The following is a 17,302-nucleotide window of genomic DNA, read 5'->3' as shown; positions in this document are numbered from 1 at the left end:
ACTGCAGTGCATATAATGTGGTTAGTAGTTGACTCAAAGAGAGAGTAAGACAATAGTTTCACAGTTTTGAACAAATTAATTTCTTCCAAAATGAAGGAGAAACAAGAGAAAGAGATTTCCAGATTGTTTTAATCACTTTCTGTTTCACTTACTTAGCTAGCAAATGCAGCGAGCTAGTTTAGCCTACTCAAACACCCTGCTCAAATAGAGGGATGCTATGTTAGCTAGCTGGAGATGACTATCTAACACAACACTGGAACTCTTCCAAGTCAAGGTAAGCTTTTGGTTTTACTAATTTATTGCCACCAGGGCTCGCTGCGGTAACTGCTACACTGCTTACTGACTGTATGATTGTAGCAGGTTAACATGTTAGTTCTAGTATTAGCTATGCTGACTATGACGTTATTTTAGCCAATATTTGTCTAATATAAACTGGTATTTGCAACTGTTGGAGTAATGATTAGACCCTAGATCAGCTAGATGCAGGCAAGAAGAGTGTGCAAGGCGATATTGAATGTGTCACCGTCTGTCCATGTGTCACTGTCTGTCACCTAAAAACATGATCTCGGCCTGTGTGCACCTACGTTGTAAACTTTCATTCATAGGCTAGGTTGTAGCAACCTCATGATGTGTATAGGGAAAATTCGAGAATCATGTAGTAGCCTAAACCTATCACTGTCACATTGAACTGGATGAAAGGAATATGAATGACAGTCATCCAATATACTGTAATAGAAATAAGCTATTCTCATGAAAAGTCAAAATTGTCCTCCCTCATCTTCAACGGCACCGACCGCAACTGATGGGTACATAAGACAGATGGTTACTTAAGGGTGGTTGGTCAGGGTGGATGGGTGCGCAAGTTTGAAACTCATCACAGAAAACTTAGTATTTTAGTTCATTAGCAATATTTCAACTACATACTACTTTTTAGCTACTTTGCAACTATGTATAACGCAAATGTCTAGCAACCAAAGGTTGCAAGTTTGTATCTCACCACGGCCAACTTTAGCATTTTAGCTAATTAGTAACTTTTCAACTACTTACTACTTTGTAGCACTTTTGCAACTACTTTGCATGCTAGCTAACCATTACCCTAACCTTAACCCTTTAACCTAACCTAGAGGTGGCAGGTAGCCTAGTGGTTAAAGGAATATAGAGTCTTGGGAGTTAGAGTCTTGGGCTCGGAACCGAAAGGTTGCTGGATCAAATCCCTGAACTGACATGGTAAAAATCTGTCTTTCTGCCCTTTGACAGGGCAGTTAACCCACTGTTCCTAGGCCGTCATTGTAAATAAGAATTTGTTCTTAACTGACTTGCCTTGTTAAATTATAAATTAAACTTAACACTAACCCCTAGCCTAGCTAACATTTGCAAGCTAGCTTATGATCGTCACCCAGCCAGAATTCATAACATATCATACATTTTGCAAATTCATAATATAGTGTACATTTTTACAGCCTTGCAGACCTTTGGCATTCTAGCTGTCAATTTGTTGAGGTAATCTGAAGAGATTTCACCCCATGCTTCCTGAAGCACCTCCAACAAGTTGGATTGGCTTGATGTGCACTTTTTACGTACCATACGGTCAAGCTGCTCCCACAAATCCTCAATAGGGTTGAGATCTGATGACTGTGCTGGCCACTCCATTATAGACAGAATATCAACTGACTGCTTCTTCCCTAAATAGTTATTGCATAGTTTGGAGGGTCTTTGAGTCATTGTCCTGTTGTAGGAGGAAATTGGCTCCAATTAAGCGCCGTCCACAGGGTATGGCATGGCGTTGCAAAATGGAGTGATAGATCCCTTTTACCCTGTAAAACTCTCCCACTGTACCACAATCAAAGCACCCCCAGACCATCACATTCCCTCCACCATGCTTGACAGATGGCATCAAGCACTCCTCCAGCATCCTTACATGTTTTCTGCATCTCACAAATGTTCTTATTTGTGATCCAAGCACCACAAAATTAGATTTGTCTGTCCTTAACACTTTTTTCCAATCTTCCTCTGTCCAGTGTGTGTTCTTATGCCCATCTTTAATTTTTATTGGCCAGTCTGAGATATGTATTTTTCTTTGCAACTCTGCCTAGAAGGCCATCATCATTTCTCAGGACAAGAATAGACAGACAAGTTTCAGAATAAAGTTCTTTGTTTCTGGCCATTTTGAGCCTGTAATCGAACCTACAAATTCTGACACTCCAGATACTCAACTAGTCTAAAGAAGGACAGTTTTATTGCTTCTTTAATCAGAACAGTTTTCTGCTGTGCTAATATAATTGCAAAAGGGTTTTCTAATGATCAATTAGCCTTTTAAAATTATAAACTTGGATTAGCGAAGACAACGTGCCATTGGAACACAGGAATGATGGTTGCTGATAATGGGCCTCTGTACGCCTATGTAGATATTCCATAAAAAAATCAGCCGTTTCCAGCTACACTAGTCATTTACAACATTAACAATGTCTACACTGTATTTCTGATCAATTTGATGTTATTTTAATAGACAAAAAAATGGCTTTTCTTTCAAAAACAAAACTAATTCTAAGTGACCCCAAACTTTTGAACAGTAGCAGGGCTCTACAGTGCGAGTATTTCACTCGCATTTGCCCCTAAAAATAAAATGATTTACGAGCACAGTGTGCGAGTAAAGATGACAACCTACCGTAATCTATTTTTCCCCCGCTGCTAATTGTTTAAAAACAACATGTCCCACATTCCACAAGCGGCATACGCCAACCACTGTAGGGTTTTCAGTGATGACGCAGTCCAGTCAGATTGAAAGAAAAGAGAACAACACTGTAAAAAAGTATCGGTATATACTGTAGGCTATAACTGACCATACTAAATGTAACATATCAAACTAAATTGCATCTCTCAGAATTACTTATAGAATAATATGAAATGCTCTGAGAACAGATTGGGCCATAGGATATGTAATGTATGTATGCATAACCCTGTTGCTTTTAGTAGGCTAATCTTACCGAGGTAAAGACATTTTCAAGTCACGCTTTCAAACCTCAAAAGCTTTCAAACCACTTGAGCCACAGACAACAAATAATGTCATGATGTTGGAAAAATTGCGCACAACAGTGCACAGGTCTTATTTTCACGATTTGGACATTAATATGCTTTCCAAAGCCAATAAACATGTGGAAATGTGAGCAGCATTTTGTATTCCAAGTTGAATTAGTTAGGGAGCGTAAACAAAGTACAAACTTTTTCTTACATAAATAATTTCAATGGCTCCTTGGTCATCTGACCTACTGACTTCAAACAAGGTTCAGAATGTCCACTGACTACCCATCTATATTGCACACCCTTTAGTTTGTCCATTTTCATCTCACAAGATTTTACATGAATTTTTCAAAATGTAAAGTTTCAATAGCTCCTTGGTGGTGTGACCTAGTGACTTCAAACAAGGTTCAGAATGTCCACTCAGTGGCCCTACACATTGCACACCCTTTAGTTTGTCCATTTTAATCTCACATGGTTTTACATTAATTTATAAAAATGTAGAATTTGAATAGCTCCTTGGTCATGTGACCTAATGTCCGCTGACTACCCTTCTATATTGCACACTCTTGTTTGTGTACTGTAAAATCACGTGGTCTAACGTACATTTTTCGTAGTTTCAAATTTGCAATAGCTCCTTGGTCATGTCAATTACACATCTAAGAAGCATGCAGTGGATATACACCCATATTGCATAACCTTTAGTCATGTATCTTCTATATTGACAAGCCGAGGTCTACAACAGACGGTCAAAGGGTCACTCGGTGCAGAAGGGAGAGAGTTCTACTTGCTAACAAGGGGGAGAGGGGCAAGAAGAAACTGGCTGATCGCTGGGAGAGTGTGGTGTACATAGTGGTTGCGAAGAACAGCTCACTCAACTCCTATCGTATCCAACACCCTACCACTGGACGCATCAAAACTGTGCATAGGAACCTGATTATGCCAGTCAACTTTCTGCCTTTGCCTTCGTGGGAGGAACCTGAGGGTCTCGGATCTCTATCGAGTGGTGACAATCTCTGAGATGTCTGCAGAGTCCAGCCAAATGGATGGGAGTGAAGCCAGGACTGTCCACTGGGTAGCAGGCCTTCCTGAGTCTTCTGGGAGGATACTCCAAGAGGATGGTAAAGTCCCAGCTGATGGAAGTGAGGTGGAACAACTGTATGAAGTCCCCTCAAGTGAGGTGTGCTCAGCAGAAGTGGACCAGAGAGATATCCCCAAAGCCTACAAGAGTTCTGATTGCGAAACTCCATTCAGTGTGGATGATGTTGTGACAGATGATGTTACCTTGGTTGAAGATGCTTCGTCAGTGTGGTCTGTGACAATCTACCAGGATTCTGATCAGTCGTCTGACACTACTAGTGTTGAGTCGGTAACTGAAAGTGTGCTGGCTCCGGATATGCGGATCTGTAGTACTCCCCATCCTGAGGTCAGACCTCTGAGCAGGGTTAGTGCTGTCTGTGATGTTCCTGCTAGGTTTTTGGGTGAGGGTGTTCGGACTAGACTAGGTAGATTTATTAAGCCAGTGAATAGACTAATCCAAACTATGTCTACACAGGAAATGAAACAGTTCCAGGTTTCTCTGTTTCCTTTAATTTTTTAAAAATATATATGTAGTAATCTAAGTGTGTCTTAGAATGATTTGTGGGTTTGTCTAATATACTTGACAATTCATGTAACTTTGTGTGTAGTCCATCGGCATAAAATGTATATGGCATTTTTCATATACGGTTGAATAAGGGATTAGCTACCCCTTATTTTTCCTAATCCTTCACGGGATAGCTTTTCAGCTGATCGACCATTTGTGGGTCTAGAATTAAGGGACTACACTGGGTTACTCTGTCGCCCTGGGGGTGTGAAATGTTTTTTTTCTTTCTTTGCTTTGTTACCTTCGAGGTAATGTGTTTTGTGCCTATAATCTAGTGTAAAACAGTGAGGGTGAATGTAGCAGTGTGATGTTGTTCCCCTAGATCATGCACCAAGTTGCACACAAGGACCAATTCAAATAGGTCAGGTCAAGAGGGGATGTTAATAATTTGATAATAATAATAATAATTCAGTATATTTTGTTATTTAATTACAGCTGCATAGCCCATGTTTTTCTTTGGTGTACAAACACTTTTTCATATCAATATTGTACATACATGTGATTGTAAAAGTTTTGTATATTTTGGTTTGGTCCATCGCGGGTTATCTGTATTTCCGTATCCCCTTATTGTTCTCTTTTGCCTGACCTTCGGCTAGCAAGGTGCCTGAGAGCTAGGACTGCGCCAAGGGTTAACATAACGTGTGTTGTCTCTTCATGTGCAGGACAAATAAAAATAATTCCACTAACAGACCTTCAGTTGTGGCAGCGTCCTAATTAAAAGTACACAACGCAGAACGAACCACGCAACACATGCATCAAATAACTATTTATGTCAGAAAAACAAACCCTCAAATGCAATATTGCATTTTGTAAGTTGTCTGCAGGTGGCTTGTTGTGAATGCACTCAAATATCAAGTCATTATCAGGTTAAGCACCTCAGTTTGAACGCCTCTCCTGTCCTTGATCCATACCACATACAGCCATTTGCGGATCTTTTCAGTGTCCATGTGAAAGATAGTTATTGCGAGGATGGAACATTTGTTGACTTTAAAAAAAATGTTAACACCCATGTAAAATGAAGACCTGCAAAGCTTACAGATTTTAAGTCTAATAGCATGAGATGAAAGTAGACAAACATCAAAGTGTGCAATATGAAGGTATAGTCAGTGGACATTCTGAACCTTGTTTGAGTTCAGTAGGTCACATGACAAAGAAGCTATTGAAATTCTACATTTTTATAAATTCATGTAAAACCCTGTGAGATGAAAATGGACAAACTAAAGGGTGTGCAATATAGAAGGGTAGTCAGTGGACATTCTGAACTTTGTTTGAAGTCATTAGGTCACATGACCAAGGAGCTATTGAAATTCTACATTTTGAAAAATTTATGTAAAACCATCTGAGATCAAAATATATATATATATATATATATATATATATATATATATATATATATATATATATATATATATATATATAAAAATAAATGACAAACTAAAGGGTGTGCAATGTGTAGGCCCACTGAGTGGACATTCTGAGCCTTGTTTGAAGTCACCAGGTCACATGACCAAGGAGCTATTGAAATTCTAAAATTTGTAAAATGCATGTAAAACCATGTGAGATAAAAATGGACAAACTCGAGGGTGTGCAATGTGTAGGCCCACTGAGTGGACATTCTGAAACGTGCTTGAATTCACCAGATCACATGACCAAAGAGCTATTGAACATTTTCAACATTTTGAAAAATTAATGTAAAACCATGTGAGATGAAAATGGACAAACTACAGGGTGTGCAATGTGTGTCTATGCCATCGGGTTAGCTACAACCAATTTTGAAATTGTTAGGAGTAATGATTAAAGAGCTATTGAATTTTGAAAATGTTGATTTGTCACTATGTTGACGGTCCCTAACTGCTGTTGGTGGATGTAAGAAAAACTACAGGCAAATATCCGTCGAATATACAACCTGAAACTAACTTTACCTCGGTGCTAATCTTGTGTCTTCAGATCAGAGGAGGAGATGAGATGAGATTTAGGGCAGGCGTTTTTAGTCTAAACTATTGAGATGGACTTGCTCCGCGAATTTATTATAACTGAAGCACTATTCTCAGGCCCCGATGTAGCACAACTACCACGGTTGAACGGTAGGTTAAGCATGCAAAATAGAACTGTCTCCAACACTTCATGTTTGGACCTTGGAGCTCATATGTATAGCAGCGCCGCCTACCAATACAGAAGTGGATACAAGTTTCCCCCGAAGTAACCACAGCTGTTGATACCAGCAGTATATATGCCAACCTGGTCTCAGAGCATTACGTATTATTCTGTATGTTCCGAAGCATTCCATTTAGTATGATTTTTATTTATTTGATTTTTATTTAACCTTTATTTAACTAGGCAAGTCCGTTAAGAACACATTTTTATTTACAATGAAGGCCTACCTCGGCGCCACTTGTGCGCCGCTCTATGGGACTCCAAATCACGGCCGGATGATACTGTATGTTACGTTTCGTATGGTATGTATTCATTTGTGGATGTCCATCACCCATCTCTTATATGTTAACAATTGCAAATCCTATTATATGTTACGTATTTGAAAAACATACAATATGTTATGGATTTGCAAAAGTAAAATATGTTATGATTTTTAGCTATGTGGCTAGGTGGCTAACATTAGCTTGTTGGCTAACGTTAGCTATGCTATGGGTTAGGGTTAAGGGAAGGGTTACCTAAAAGGGCTAGGGTTAGGGTTAGCTAACATGCTAAGTAGTTGCAAAGTAGCTCAAAAGTAGTTAGCTAAAAGTCTAAATTTGTCCATGATGAGATTTGAATTCACATCCTTTGGGTTGCTAGACGTTCATGTTATAAGCCGATCCCAACCAACCACCATTTACTTGAGTTATTTCCTTAAGTAGCCATCTGTCTTATCTAACCATACCAAACATAACATGTCATACACATTTCTGTGTCACGGTTCCGGATTTATATGTGTAACAGTATAACTTTAGACCGTCACCTCGCCCATACCCAGGCGCGAACCAGGGACCCTCTGCACACATCAACAACTGACACCCACGAAGCATCGTTACCCATCACTTCACAAAAGCCACGGCCCTTGCTGAGCAAGGGGAACCACTACTTCAAGGTCTCAGAGCAAGTAACGTCACCGATTGAAACACTATTTAGCGCGCACAGTTAACTAAGCTAGCCGTTTCACATCCGTTACACTCACCCCCCTTTTGACCTTCCTCCTTTTTCCGCAGCAACCAGTGATCCGGATCAACAGCATCAATGTAACAGTATAACTTTAAACCGTCCCCTCGCCCATACCCGGGCGCGAACCAGGGACCCTCTGCACACATCAACAACTGACACTCACGAAGCATCGTTACCCATCACTCCACAAAAGCCACGGCCCTTGCAGAGCAAGGGGAACCACTACTTCAAGGTCTCAGAGCAAGTAACGTCACCGATTGAAACGCTATTTAGCGCGCACAGTTAACTAAGCTAGCCGTTTCACATCCGTTACACTCACCCCCCTTTTGACCTTCCTCCTTTTTCCGCAGCAACCAGTGATCCGGATCAACAGCATCAATGTAACAGTATAACTTTAAACCGTCCCCTCGCCCATACCCGGGCGCGAACCAGGGACCCTCTGCACACATCAACAACTGACACCCACGAAGCATCATTACCCATCGCTCCACAAAAGCTGCAGCCCTTGCAGAACAAGGGGAACCACTACTTCAAGGTCTCAGAGCAAGTGACGTCACCGATTGAAACGCTATTTAGCGCGCACCGCTAACTAATCTAGCCGTTTCACATCCGTTACATATGTACTATGTTAGGTCTTGTCTATGAGACCAGGCTGCAACACAACACGTTCCGACAAAATCCCCTCTTGCCAGATCGCGACTATGTTCGGATTGCGCACAGCACAGCTGTTGTGAGCGCAAGCCCCGCCAAGTACATGTTCTTGACCGACAATCGGAAGCTGTGGTAGGCGTTAACTCTCTAAAAGTCCTGCATCATCCCCGTGACATCCTTCACTTTTGTTTTGTGTGAACTGTTAGTTCAAGTTGTTCTCTCCCTCCTGCTCAGGGAATGCAGCCATTCAAATTTAACTGTCTGTTATATACTGGCTTTTTATAGTGTAAGTCTCTCCCGTCTCTCCAATCCTACTGGGACTACTGAATGATCGGCTATTTTTATTTTTAGTTTAACCTTTATTTAACTACAGAACACGGTTTATGTGGTAAGTACATTTCTAATTTCAAACCCCTTCTACTGTCCATGTGTTTCCTCCGCGTATGTCTTTCATGTTTCGTGTGTTTGTGTGCATATGTCCGTGCACCCATACATCCACATTTCCAATGTTCTCTCTTTTTTGTCTCCCCCTCTCTCTTGCCATCTCCCACCAGTCTTTCTGGTTTAACAGAAAATCTGATAAGTATAGAATACCTACAGAGAGGTTAGAGAGTGTGGTTCGAGCACAACGAGACAAACTCCCATAGTGTGCCAATGGCACCAGTCAGATGGTCTGTAGTGCAGTGGACATCCCCCTTAAAGGGAACTGTACTTTCCACTGTTACTATGCTGTGTGTGGTGTTGCCTCATCTGGTTACATGGAAATCATGTGAGCAGCGTGAATATAATATGTTCTGGCCCTTGTCAGATGAGACACTTCAGGGGATACCTCTTTCTCACACAACTTGTCAGTGTTAGAGCAGAGGACCGGAGACTAAAGACAGATCTCTCTAGGTGTAACTTGGTGAAAGAGGAAATTGTTGTCCTCGCCAACACACATTCTGCTCGCATTGTTTTTGTCTTAAACCCAATAGATTGATCTGTACTACCCAAACGATAAACTGATTCTCGACTTCTCTACAGACAGACATGGATTTGGACCTGGGAGGGATATTTGTAGAGAATAGCACCTATAACTACGATGGGGACTATGTTTATAAAGAGGAATGCTCCCCTGAAGATGGCGTTGGAGTGCGTTTTGGCACGGTGTTCCTCCCAATGCTCTACTCCCTGACGATGGTCCTGGGGCTAGTGGGTAACGTGCTGGTCCTGGTGGTTCTGGTCCAGAGGAGGCAGAGCTGGAGCGTGATGGACACCTTCATCCTGCACCTGGGCTTGGCCGACACCCTGCTGCTGGTCACCCTGCCCCTCTGGGCTGTTCAGGCCACTGGGGAATGGAGCTTCGGGACCCCCCTCTGCAAGATCACTGGAGCCATGTTCACAGTAAGGACTTGTGGGGGTAGGGGGGGACTGGTCTAGCAAGTGTATATATCTGTATGAACACATGAACTGGGGGTTGGGGATGAGGAGAGGGGGTAAAGGATTTGGACTAGTGTGGAGTAGTGTGGTATATGATGGGGGGGTTCTAGTGCTGTGAAATCCGAGGGCTGGGTAGTGTTGGATAGGAAGGGGAGGAAGGGTTTTTACATCCTATTATTCTGCTAAGTCATCGGATACACTTTCAATGCATCATTCAATCCAGATCAGGGATAATGTATTCTTAATGGGCTCTTCCTCTGAGTCCAATAATAAACTGTCAATATTTCTTTGAAAAGAGAAAGTACAGAGGAGGAACACAGTTGTTTCATCGAAATGTCCATTCCAGCTAAGAGCTTTCTCGAGTTTATCTCTCTCTCTCTCTCTCTCTCTCTCTCTCTCCCTCTCTCCCTCCTCAGATCAACTTTTACTGTAGCATCTTCCTGCTGGCCTGCATCATTCTTGACCGCTACCTGTCCATGGTCCACACAGTCCAGATGTACTCTCGCAGGAAGCCCTGGATGGTGCAGGCCAGCTGCCTGTCCGTGTGGCTCCTCTCTATCCTCCTCTCCATCCCAGACTGGCACTTCCTGGAGTCTGTGAGGGACACCAGACGAGACAAACAGGAGTGTGTCCACAACTACCCATCTCTCTCCCAGTCTGGGTTTGACTGGCGTCTGGTCTCCCGCCTGCTCTACCATACAGTGGGCTTCCTCCTCCCATCTGCCGTGCTGCTCTTCTGCTACTCCTGCATCCTGCTGCAGCTGCAGCACGGCTCCCAGGGCCTCCAGAAGCAGAGGGCCGTCCGGGTCATCCTGGCCCTGGTGCTGGTCTTCTTCCTCTGCTGGACGCCCTACAACATCACCTTAATGGTGGACACCTTTCAGGGGAGGCCTGGGGAGCCTGTTTCTGGGTCCTGTGAGAACGGGAGGACGGCTCTGGAGAACAGTCTGGTGGTTACGTTCGCTCTAGCCTGCCTGCACGCTTGCCTCAACCCAGTGCTCCATCTCAGACTGTGTAGAAACTTCCGGCGACGCGTGCTGGATATGGTGAGGTGTGTTGAGGGGGTGCAGAACGATCCGAAACTCTCACTATGGGATTCAGGTGTGGTTGAAGACTCACCTGACCAAGCAGAGGAGATGGGGACGTTGAACCCAATGACAACCATGGGACAGGTACAGTCCACCCAGAGCTGATGGGTAGGAAGAGGATCCTAATGACTAATATAGTATGTCTTCCTGCCTTGAGGGGAAGTTGTATGGGTCATGGGTCTGGGGACTGGTGGATGACCGTAACATGGGTCTGGGGACTGGTGGATGACCCTAACATGGGTCATGGGTCTGGGGACTGGTGGATGACCCTAACATGGGTCATGGGTCTGGGGACTGGTGGATGACCGTAACATGGGTCATGAGAGAAAGACATGCATAGTAGAAAGCCCCTTATGAGGACTGCTTTCTTTCAATTGCACTTTAATGGATAACGCTCAGACTAAAGGTATATTTGTATAAAGTCAGTGGGTTGTCTGATCTTCACGTTTTGTTTTACCTATCGATGTCGTCCGGCTCTGTAGAATCTGTTGGAAAGATTTACGCATTAATTTTTCAAACCTATATCTATTGTATTATTATTTTTACAGAGCACTTCACTGAATGTAATGGATTTTAGAGTAAACAATGTTCTCAGCAGACACATACATCATACATTTAGATTTTTACACTCCCCTACATATTTATTTGGAATGTGAAGCTAAAACATTTTATTTGGCTCTATACTCCAGCATTTTGGATTTGAAATCAAATGTTTTATATTAGGCGATGTTACAGCATGTCACCTTTTATTTGAGGGTGTTTTCATACGTATCAGTTTTACTGTTTAGAAATGAATGCACTTTATGTATCTAGTCCCCCTATTAGAAGTTGTCATAAGTATTTGGACCAATTCACTTTAGTGTGTTAAATTTAGTCAAAAGTTGAGTATTTGGTCCCATAATTCCAGCACGCAATGACTACATCATGCATGTGACTCTACAAACTTGTTGGATGCGTTTGCAGTTTGTTTTTGTTGTGTTTCAGATTATTTTGTGCCGAATATAAATTAATGGTAAATATTGTATTGTTTAATTCTGGAGTCACTTTTATTATAAATAAGAATAGAATGTGTTTTCTTCTATATTAAAGTGGCTACCATGATTACAGATAATCCTGAATCAATCGTGATTAATGATGAGTAAGAAAGTTACAGATGCACAAAGATCAAGCCCCCAAGACATGCTAACCTCTCGTCATTACCAATAACAGGGGAGCATAGGATTTTCTTAGGAATATGATATTTATATATCTGTAACTTTCTCACTCAATACTATTCACGATTCATTCATAATTATCTGTATGAAGAAATCCCAACATTTTCTCACAGAATATTACATTTTTAGTAGGACTTGTATATATGTTACTGTTCTATTGTGTAACTATAATGTTATATTAAACAAGTATATCCTGTTATTCTATTATTCCATTACTGTGTATAATTAACGAATGAGATTATGTTTCCCTTTTTACAACAATTGTTTCACTTTTGATATCCTCAAGTCGGTGTCACAATATCCTGTAAATTGACCCACTCTGGGGAAGGCCGATGTTGTTTTTACCCTTTCTTTTGACTGGTTTTAACGTGTCTGACAGCAGCATGAGACAGGGTTTCCCACTCTGTCCCAGGCATCCCAGGCTTGAGTTAATTTCTTTGTTGCAACAGGCTGTTTAGGCCTTTGGCAGGCCTGATGACACACACAGCCATGGTTAGTGACATCATTGGTCAGATGTGGTGGGAGAGGGAGACAGTAATATTCCTCTTTGTGACCTGTTCACTTTTCACGGGTCTGTGTCCTCAATATCCGTCTGAATACACCACTGTTTGTTTTACTAAGAGAGGACTGTAGTAGGCATTGTCAACCAGATGAAACTGTGGGAGAAGGTAAGATAAGAGCAAACAGAAATGAAGGAGTTGGGAAGGGATGGAGAAGGAGATATACTGCTGGTATCAGCAGCTGCGGTTACCTCGGTTACCTCGAGGGAAATGTTTATCCGCTTCTGTATTGTTAGGCACTGCTCTTTTTCATATGAGAGCCAAGGTCCAAACAAGAGGTGTCGCGAGACTTCTAGTTTGCATGCATATTCTAGGCTACACCAGCAGCAGTTGTGCTACACTGCGCCTGACAGAATAGTGCTTCAGTTATATTAAATTTGTGGTGCATGTCCATCTCAATAGTTTAGAATAAGGACACCTCCTGCTCTAATCTCATCTCCTTTCCTCCTTCACTGATCTGAAGACACAAGATTAGCTTACAAAAAGCAACATGTTTATGCATGCATACAGTACATATCTTATGGCCCAACCTGGTCTCAGAGCATTTCGTATTACTCTGTATTTAAATCTGGGACGCTCAATGTATTATGATATGTTACGTTTAGTATGGTATGTATTAATATGTGGATGTCCATCGCACATTTCGTGAGATATGTTACAAATTAAAATTGCTATATTGTTATGAATTTGCTAAACGTAAAATATGTTACGAATCTGCAAAATGTTTACATTATGAATTTGCAAAATGTAAAATATATTATGAATTTGCTAAATGTATGATGTGTTACGAATTCTAGCTAGGTGGCTAATGTTAGCTAGCTTGCCCTTTCTTAGCTAGGCTTGAGGTTAGGGTTAAGTTTAGGAGTTAGATTAAAGGGTTAAGGTTAGGGGAAGGGTTAGCTAAAAAGGCTATGGTTAGGGGAAGCATTAGCTAACATGCTAATTAGTTGCAAAGTAGTTTAAAAGTAGTATGTATTTGAAAAGTTGCTAATTAACTAAAATGCTACATTTGTCCATGATGAGATTTGAATTCACAACCTTTGGGTTGCTAGACGTTCCCATTATACACCAACCCCAACCAACCACCATACTTTCATTGTTTCCTTAAGTAACCATCTGTCTTATGTTACCATCCCAAATATAACATATGATACTAATTTAAGTGTCCTGGATCCGGATTTACATTTACTATGTTAAGTCTTGTCTATGAGACCAGGCTGCAACATCGACACAATACATTCTGTCAAATCCACTCTCATCGGCTCGCGACAGAGTTCACACTGCGCACGTCACTGCTTTTGTTAGCGTAAGCCCTGCCAAGTACGTGTTATTGACGGACAACCGGCAGCTGATTTATGCATACCTCTCTTCTGTAAAGCTCCAAAAATACTGGCGCTGGTTCTCTGGGTGTGTGACATGTGTACTCTACAACTCTGCTTACCGTGAGAGTAGAGGACTGAAATGACTATACTTCCTCTCTTCTAAAAGTCCTGCATCATCCCCTTGACCTCCTTCACTTTTGTTTTGTGTGAACTGTTAGTTCAATTTGTCCTCTCTCTTTCCTGCTCAGGGAATGCAGCCATTCAAACAAACTGTCTGTTCTCTACTTATAGTGTAAGCAAACAGAGCAGTGTTTGTCTCCAGTCTCTGCAATGCTACTGGGACTACTGAATGATCGGCTATTTTTATTTTAAATTGAACCTTTATTTATATAAAGAACACGGCTTATGTGGTAAGTATTTTTCTCATTTCAAACCCCTTCTACTGTCTATGTGTTTTCTCTTTTCTCCTCGTCTGTGGTCTTTGTCCTTCACAAGTTCTCTTTACTCCGCTTATGTCTGTCATGCTATTTGAATTCCTGTGTGCTTGTGCATATGTCTGTGCATCCACATTTCCCAGGACAAGTCTTCTCTCTCTCTCTGTCTCTCTTCCTTTCTCTCTGTCTCCCCCTCTCTCTTGCCATCTCTCAACAGTCTTTCTGGTTTAACAGAAAATCTGATATGTATAGAATACCTACAGAGAGGTTAGAGAGTGTGGTCAGAGCACAACGAGACAAGCTCCCATAGTGTGTCAATGGCACCAGTCAGATGGTCTGCAGTGCAGTGGACATCCCCCTTAAGGGGAACTGTACTTTCCTCTCTTACTATGCTGTGTGTGGTGTTGCCTAGTCTGGTTACATGGAAATCATGTGAGCAGCATGAATATAATATGTTCTGGCCCTTGTCAGATGAGACACTTCAGGGGATACCTCTCTTTCTCACACAACTTGTCAGTGTTAGAGCAGAGGACCGGAGACTAAAGACAGATCTCTCTAGGTGTAACTTGGTGAAAGAGGAAATTGTTGTCCTCGCCAACACACATTCTGCTCGCATTGTTTTTGTCTTAAACCCAATAGATTGATCTGTACTACCCAAACGATAAACTGATTCTCGACTTCTCTACAGACAGACATGGATTTGGACCTGGGAGGGATATTTGTAGAGAATAGCACCTATAACTACGATGGGGACTATGTTTATAAAGAGGAATGCTCCCCTGAAGATGGCGTTGGAGTGCGTTTTGGCACGGTGCTCCTCCCAATGCTCTACTCCCTGATGCTGGTCCTGGGGCTAGTGGGTAACGTGCTGGTCCTGGTGGTTCTGGTCCAGAGGAGGCAGAGCTGGAGCGTGATGGACACCTTCATCCTGCACCTGGGCTTGGCCGACACCCTGCTGCTGGTCACCCTGCCCCTCTGGGCTGTTCAGGCCACTGGGGAATGGAGCTTCGGGACCCCCCTCTGCAAGATCACTGGAGCCATGTTCACAGTAAGGACTTGTGGGGGTAGGGGGGGACTGGTCTAGCAAGTGTATATATCTGTATGAACACATGAACTGGGGGTTGGGGATGAGGAGAGGGGGTAAAGGATTTGGACTAGTGTGGAGTAGTGTGGTATATGATGGGGGGTTCTAGTGCTGTGAAATCCGAGGGCTGGGTAGTGTTGGATAGGAAGGGGAGGAAGGGTTTTTACATCCTATTATTCTTCTAAGTCATCAGATACACTTTCAATACATCATTCAATCCAGCTCAGGGTTTATGTACTCTTAAGGGGCTCTTCCTCTGAGTCCAATAATAAACTGTCAACATTTCTGGGAAAAGAGGAAGTACCGAAGAGGAACACAGCTGTTTCATCTTAATGTTCATTCCAGCTAAGAGCTTTCTCAAGTTTATGTCTCTCTGTTCTCTCTCTCTCTCCTCAGATCAACTTTTACTGTAGCATCTTCCTGCTGGCCTGCATCAGTCTGGACCGCTACCTGTCCGTGGTCCACACAGTCCAGATGTACTCTCGCAGGAAGCCCTGGATGGTGCAGGCCAGCTGCCTGTCCGTGTGGCTCCTCTCCATCCTCCTCTCCATCCCAGACGGGCACTTCCTGGAGTCTGTGAGGGACACCAGACGAGACAAACAGGAGTGTGTCCACAACTACCCGTCTCTCTCCCAGTCTGGGTTTGACTGGCGTCTGGTCTCCCGCCTGCTCTACCATACAGTGGGCTTCCTCCTCCCATCTGCCGTGCTGCTCTTCTGCTACTCCTGCATCCTGCTGCAGCTGCAGCGCAGCTCCCAGGGCCTCCAGAAGCAGAGGGCTGTCCAGGTCATCCTGGTGTTGGTGCTGGTCTTCTTCCTCTGCTGGACTCCCTACAACATCACCTTAATGGTGGACACCTTTCAGGGGAGGCCTGGGGAGCCTGTTTCTGGGTCCTGTGAGAACGGGAGGACAGCTCTGGAGAACAGTCTGGTGGTTACGTTCGCTCTAGCCTGCCTGCACGCTTGCCTCAACCCAGTGCTCCATCTCGGACTGTGTAGAAACTTCCGGCGACGCGTGCTGGATATGGTGAGGTGTGTTGAGGGGGTGCAGAACAATCCGAAACTCTCACTATGGGATTCAGGTGTGGTTGAAGACTCACCTGACCAAGCAGAGGAGATGGGGACGTTGAACCCAATGACAACCATGGGACAGGTACAGTCCACCCAGAGCTGATGGGTAGGAAGAGGATCCTAATGACTAATATAGTATGTCTTCCTGCCTTGAGGGGAAGTTGGGGACTGGTGGATGGGTCATGGGTCTGGGGACTGGTGGATGACCGTAACATGGGTCTGGGGACTGGTGGATGACCGTAACATGCGTCATGGGTCTGGGGACTGGTGGATGACCGTAACATGGGTCATGGGTCTGGGGACTGGTGGATGACCGTAACATGGGTCTGGGGACTGGTGGATGACCGTAACATGGGTCATGGGTCTGGGGACTGGTGGATGACCGTAACATGGGTCTGGGGACTGGTGGATGACCGTAACATGGGTCATGGGTCTGGGGACTGGTGGATGACCCTAACATGGGTCTGGGGACTGGTGGATGACCGTAACATGGGTCATGGGTCTGGGGACTGGTGGATGACCCTAACATGGGTCATGGGTCTGGGGACTGGTGGATGACCCTAACATGGGTCTGGGGACTGGTGGATGACCGTAACATGGGTCATGGGTCTGGGGACTGGTGGATGACCGTAACATGGGTCTGG

At 43.3% G+C, this 17,302-nt stretch overlaps 2 protein-coding genes across 3 annotated transcripts; both read left to right on the top strand.

Annotated features, from left to right (window-relative positions):
• The first annotated feature begins 8,452 nt into the window (after positions 1-8,452).
• On the top strand, positions 8,453-12,387 carry LOC112235050 (C-X-C chemokine receptor type 3). 2 transcript variants are annotated; one of them, XM_042304939.1, is made up of 3 exons: positions 8,453-8,855; positions 9,495-9,850; positions 10,303-12,387. In XM_042304939.1, the coding sequence occupies exons 2-3, from the start codon at positions 9,497-9,499 to the stop codon at positions 11,077-11,079; spliced, it is 1,131 nt and encodes a 376-aa protein (XP_042160873.1). In that variant the 5' UTR covers positions 8,453-8,855; positions 9,495-9,496; the 3' UTR covers positions 11,080-12,387. The 2 variants fall into 2 exon arrangements, with proteins under 2 accessions (XP_042160873.1, XP_024259204.2); XM_024403436.2 differs by having other exon boundaries at positions 9,491-9,850.
• A 1,806-nt stretch (positions 12,388-14,193) lies between these two features.
• Positions 14,194-16,816, top strand: LOC112235049 (C-X-C chemokine receptor type 3-like). Its single transcript, XM_042304938.1, has 3 exons — positions 14,194-14,480; positions 15,193-15,552; positions 15,985-16,816. The coding sequence occupies exons 2-3, from the start codon at positions 15,199-15,201 to the stop codon at positions 16,759-16,761; spliced, it is 1,131 nt and encodes a 376-aa protein (XP_042160872.1). The 5' UTR covers positions 14,194-14,480; positions 15,193-15,198; the 3' UTR covers positions 16,762-16,816.
• Positions 16,817-17,302: the final 486 nt, after the last annotated feature.

Source organism: Oncorhynchus tshawytscha, linkage group LG23 (genome assembly GCF_018296145.1).
Source record: "Oncorhynchus tshawytscha isolate Ot180627B linkage group LG23, Otsh_v2.0, whole genome shotgun sequence".
Lineage (NCBI taxonomy): Eukaryota > Metazoa > Chordata > Actinopteri > Salmoniformes > Salmonidae > Oncorhynchus > Oncorhynchus tshawytscha.
This window is presented reverse-complemented; position numbering and strand designations above follow the sequence as displayed.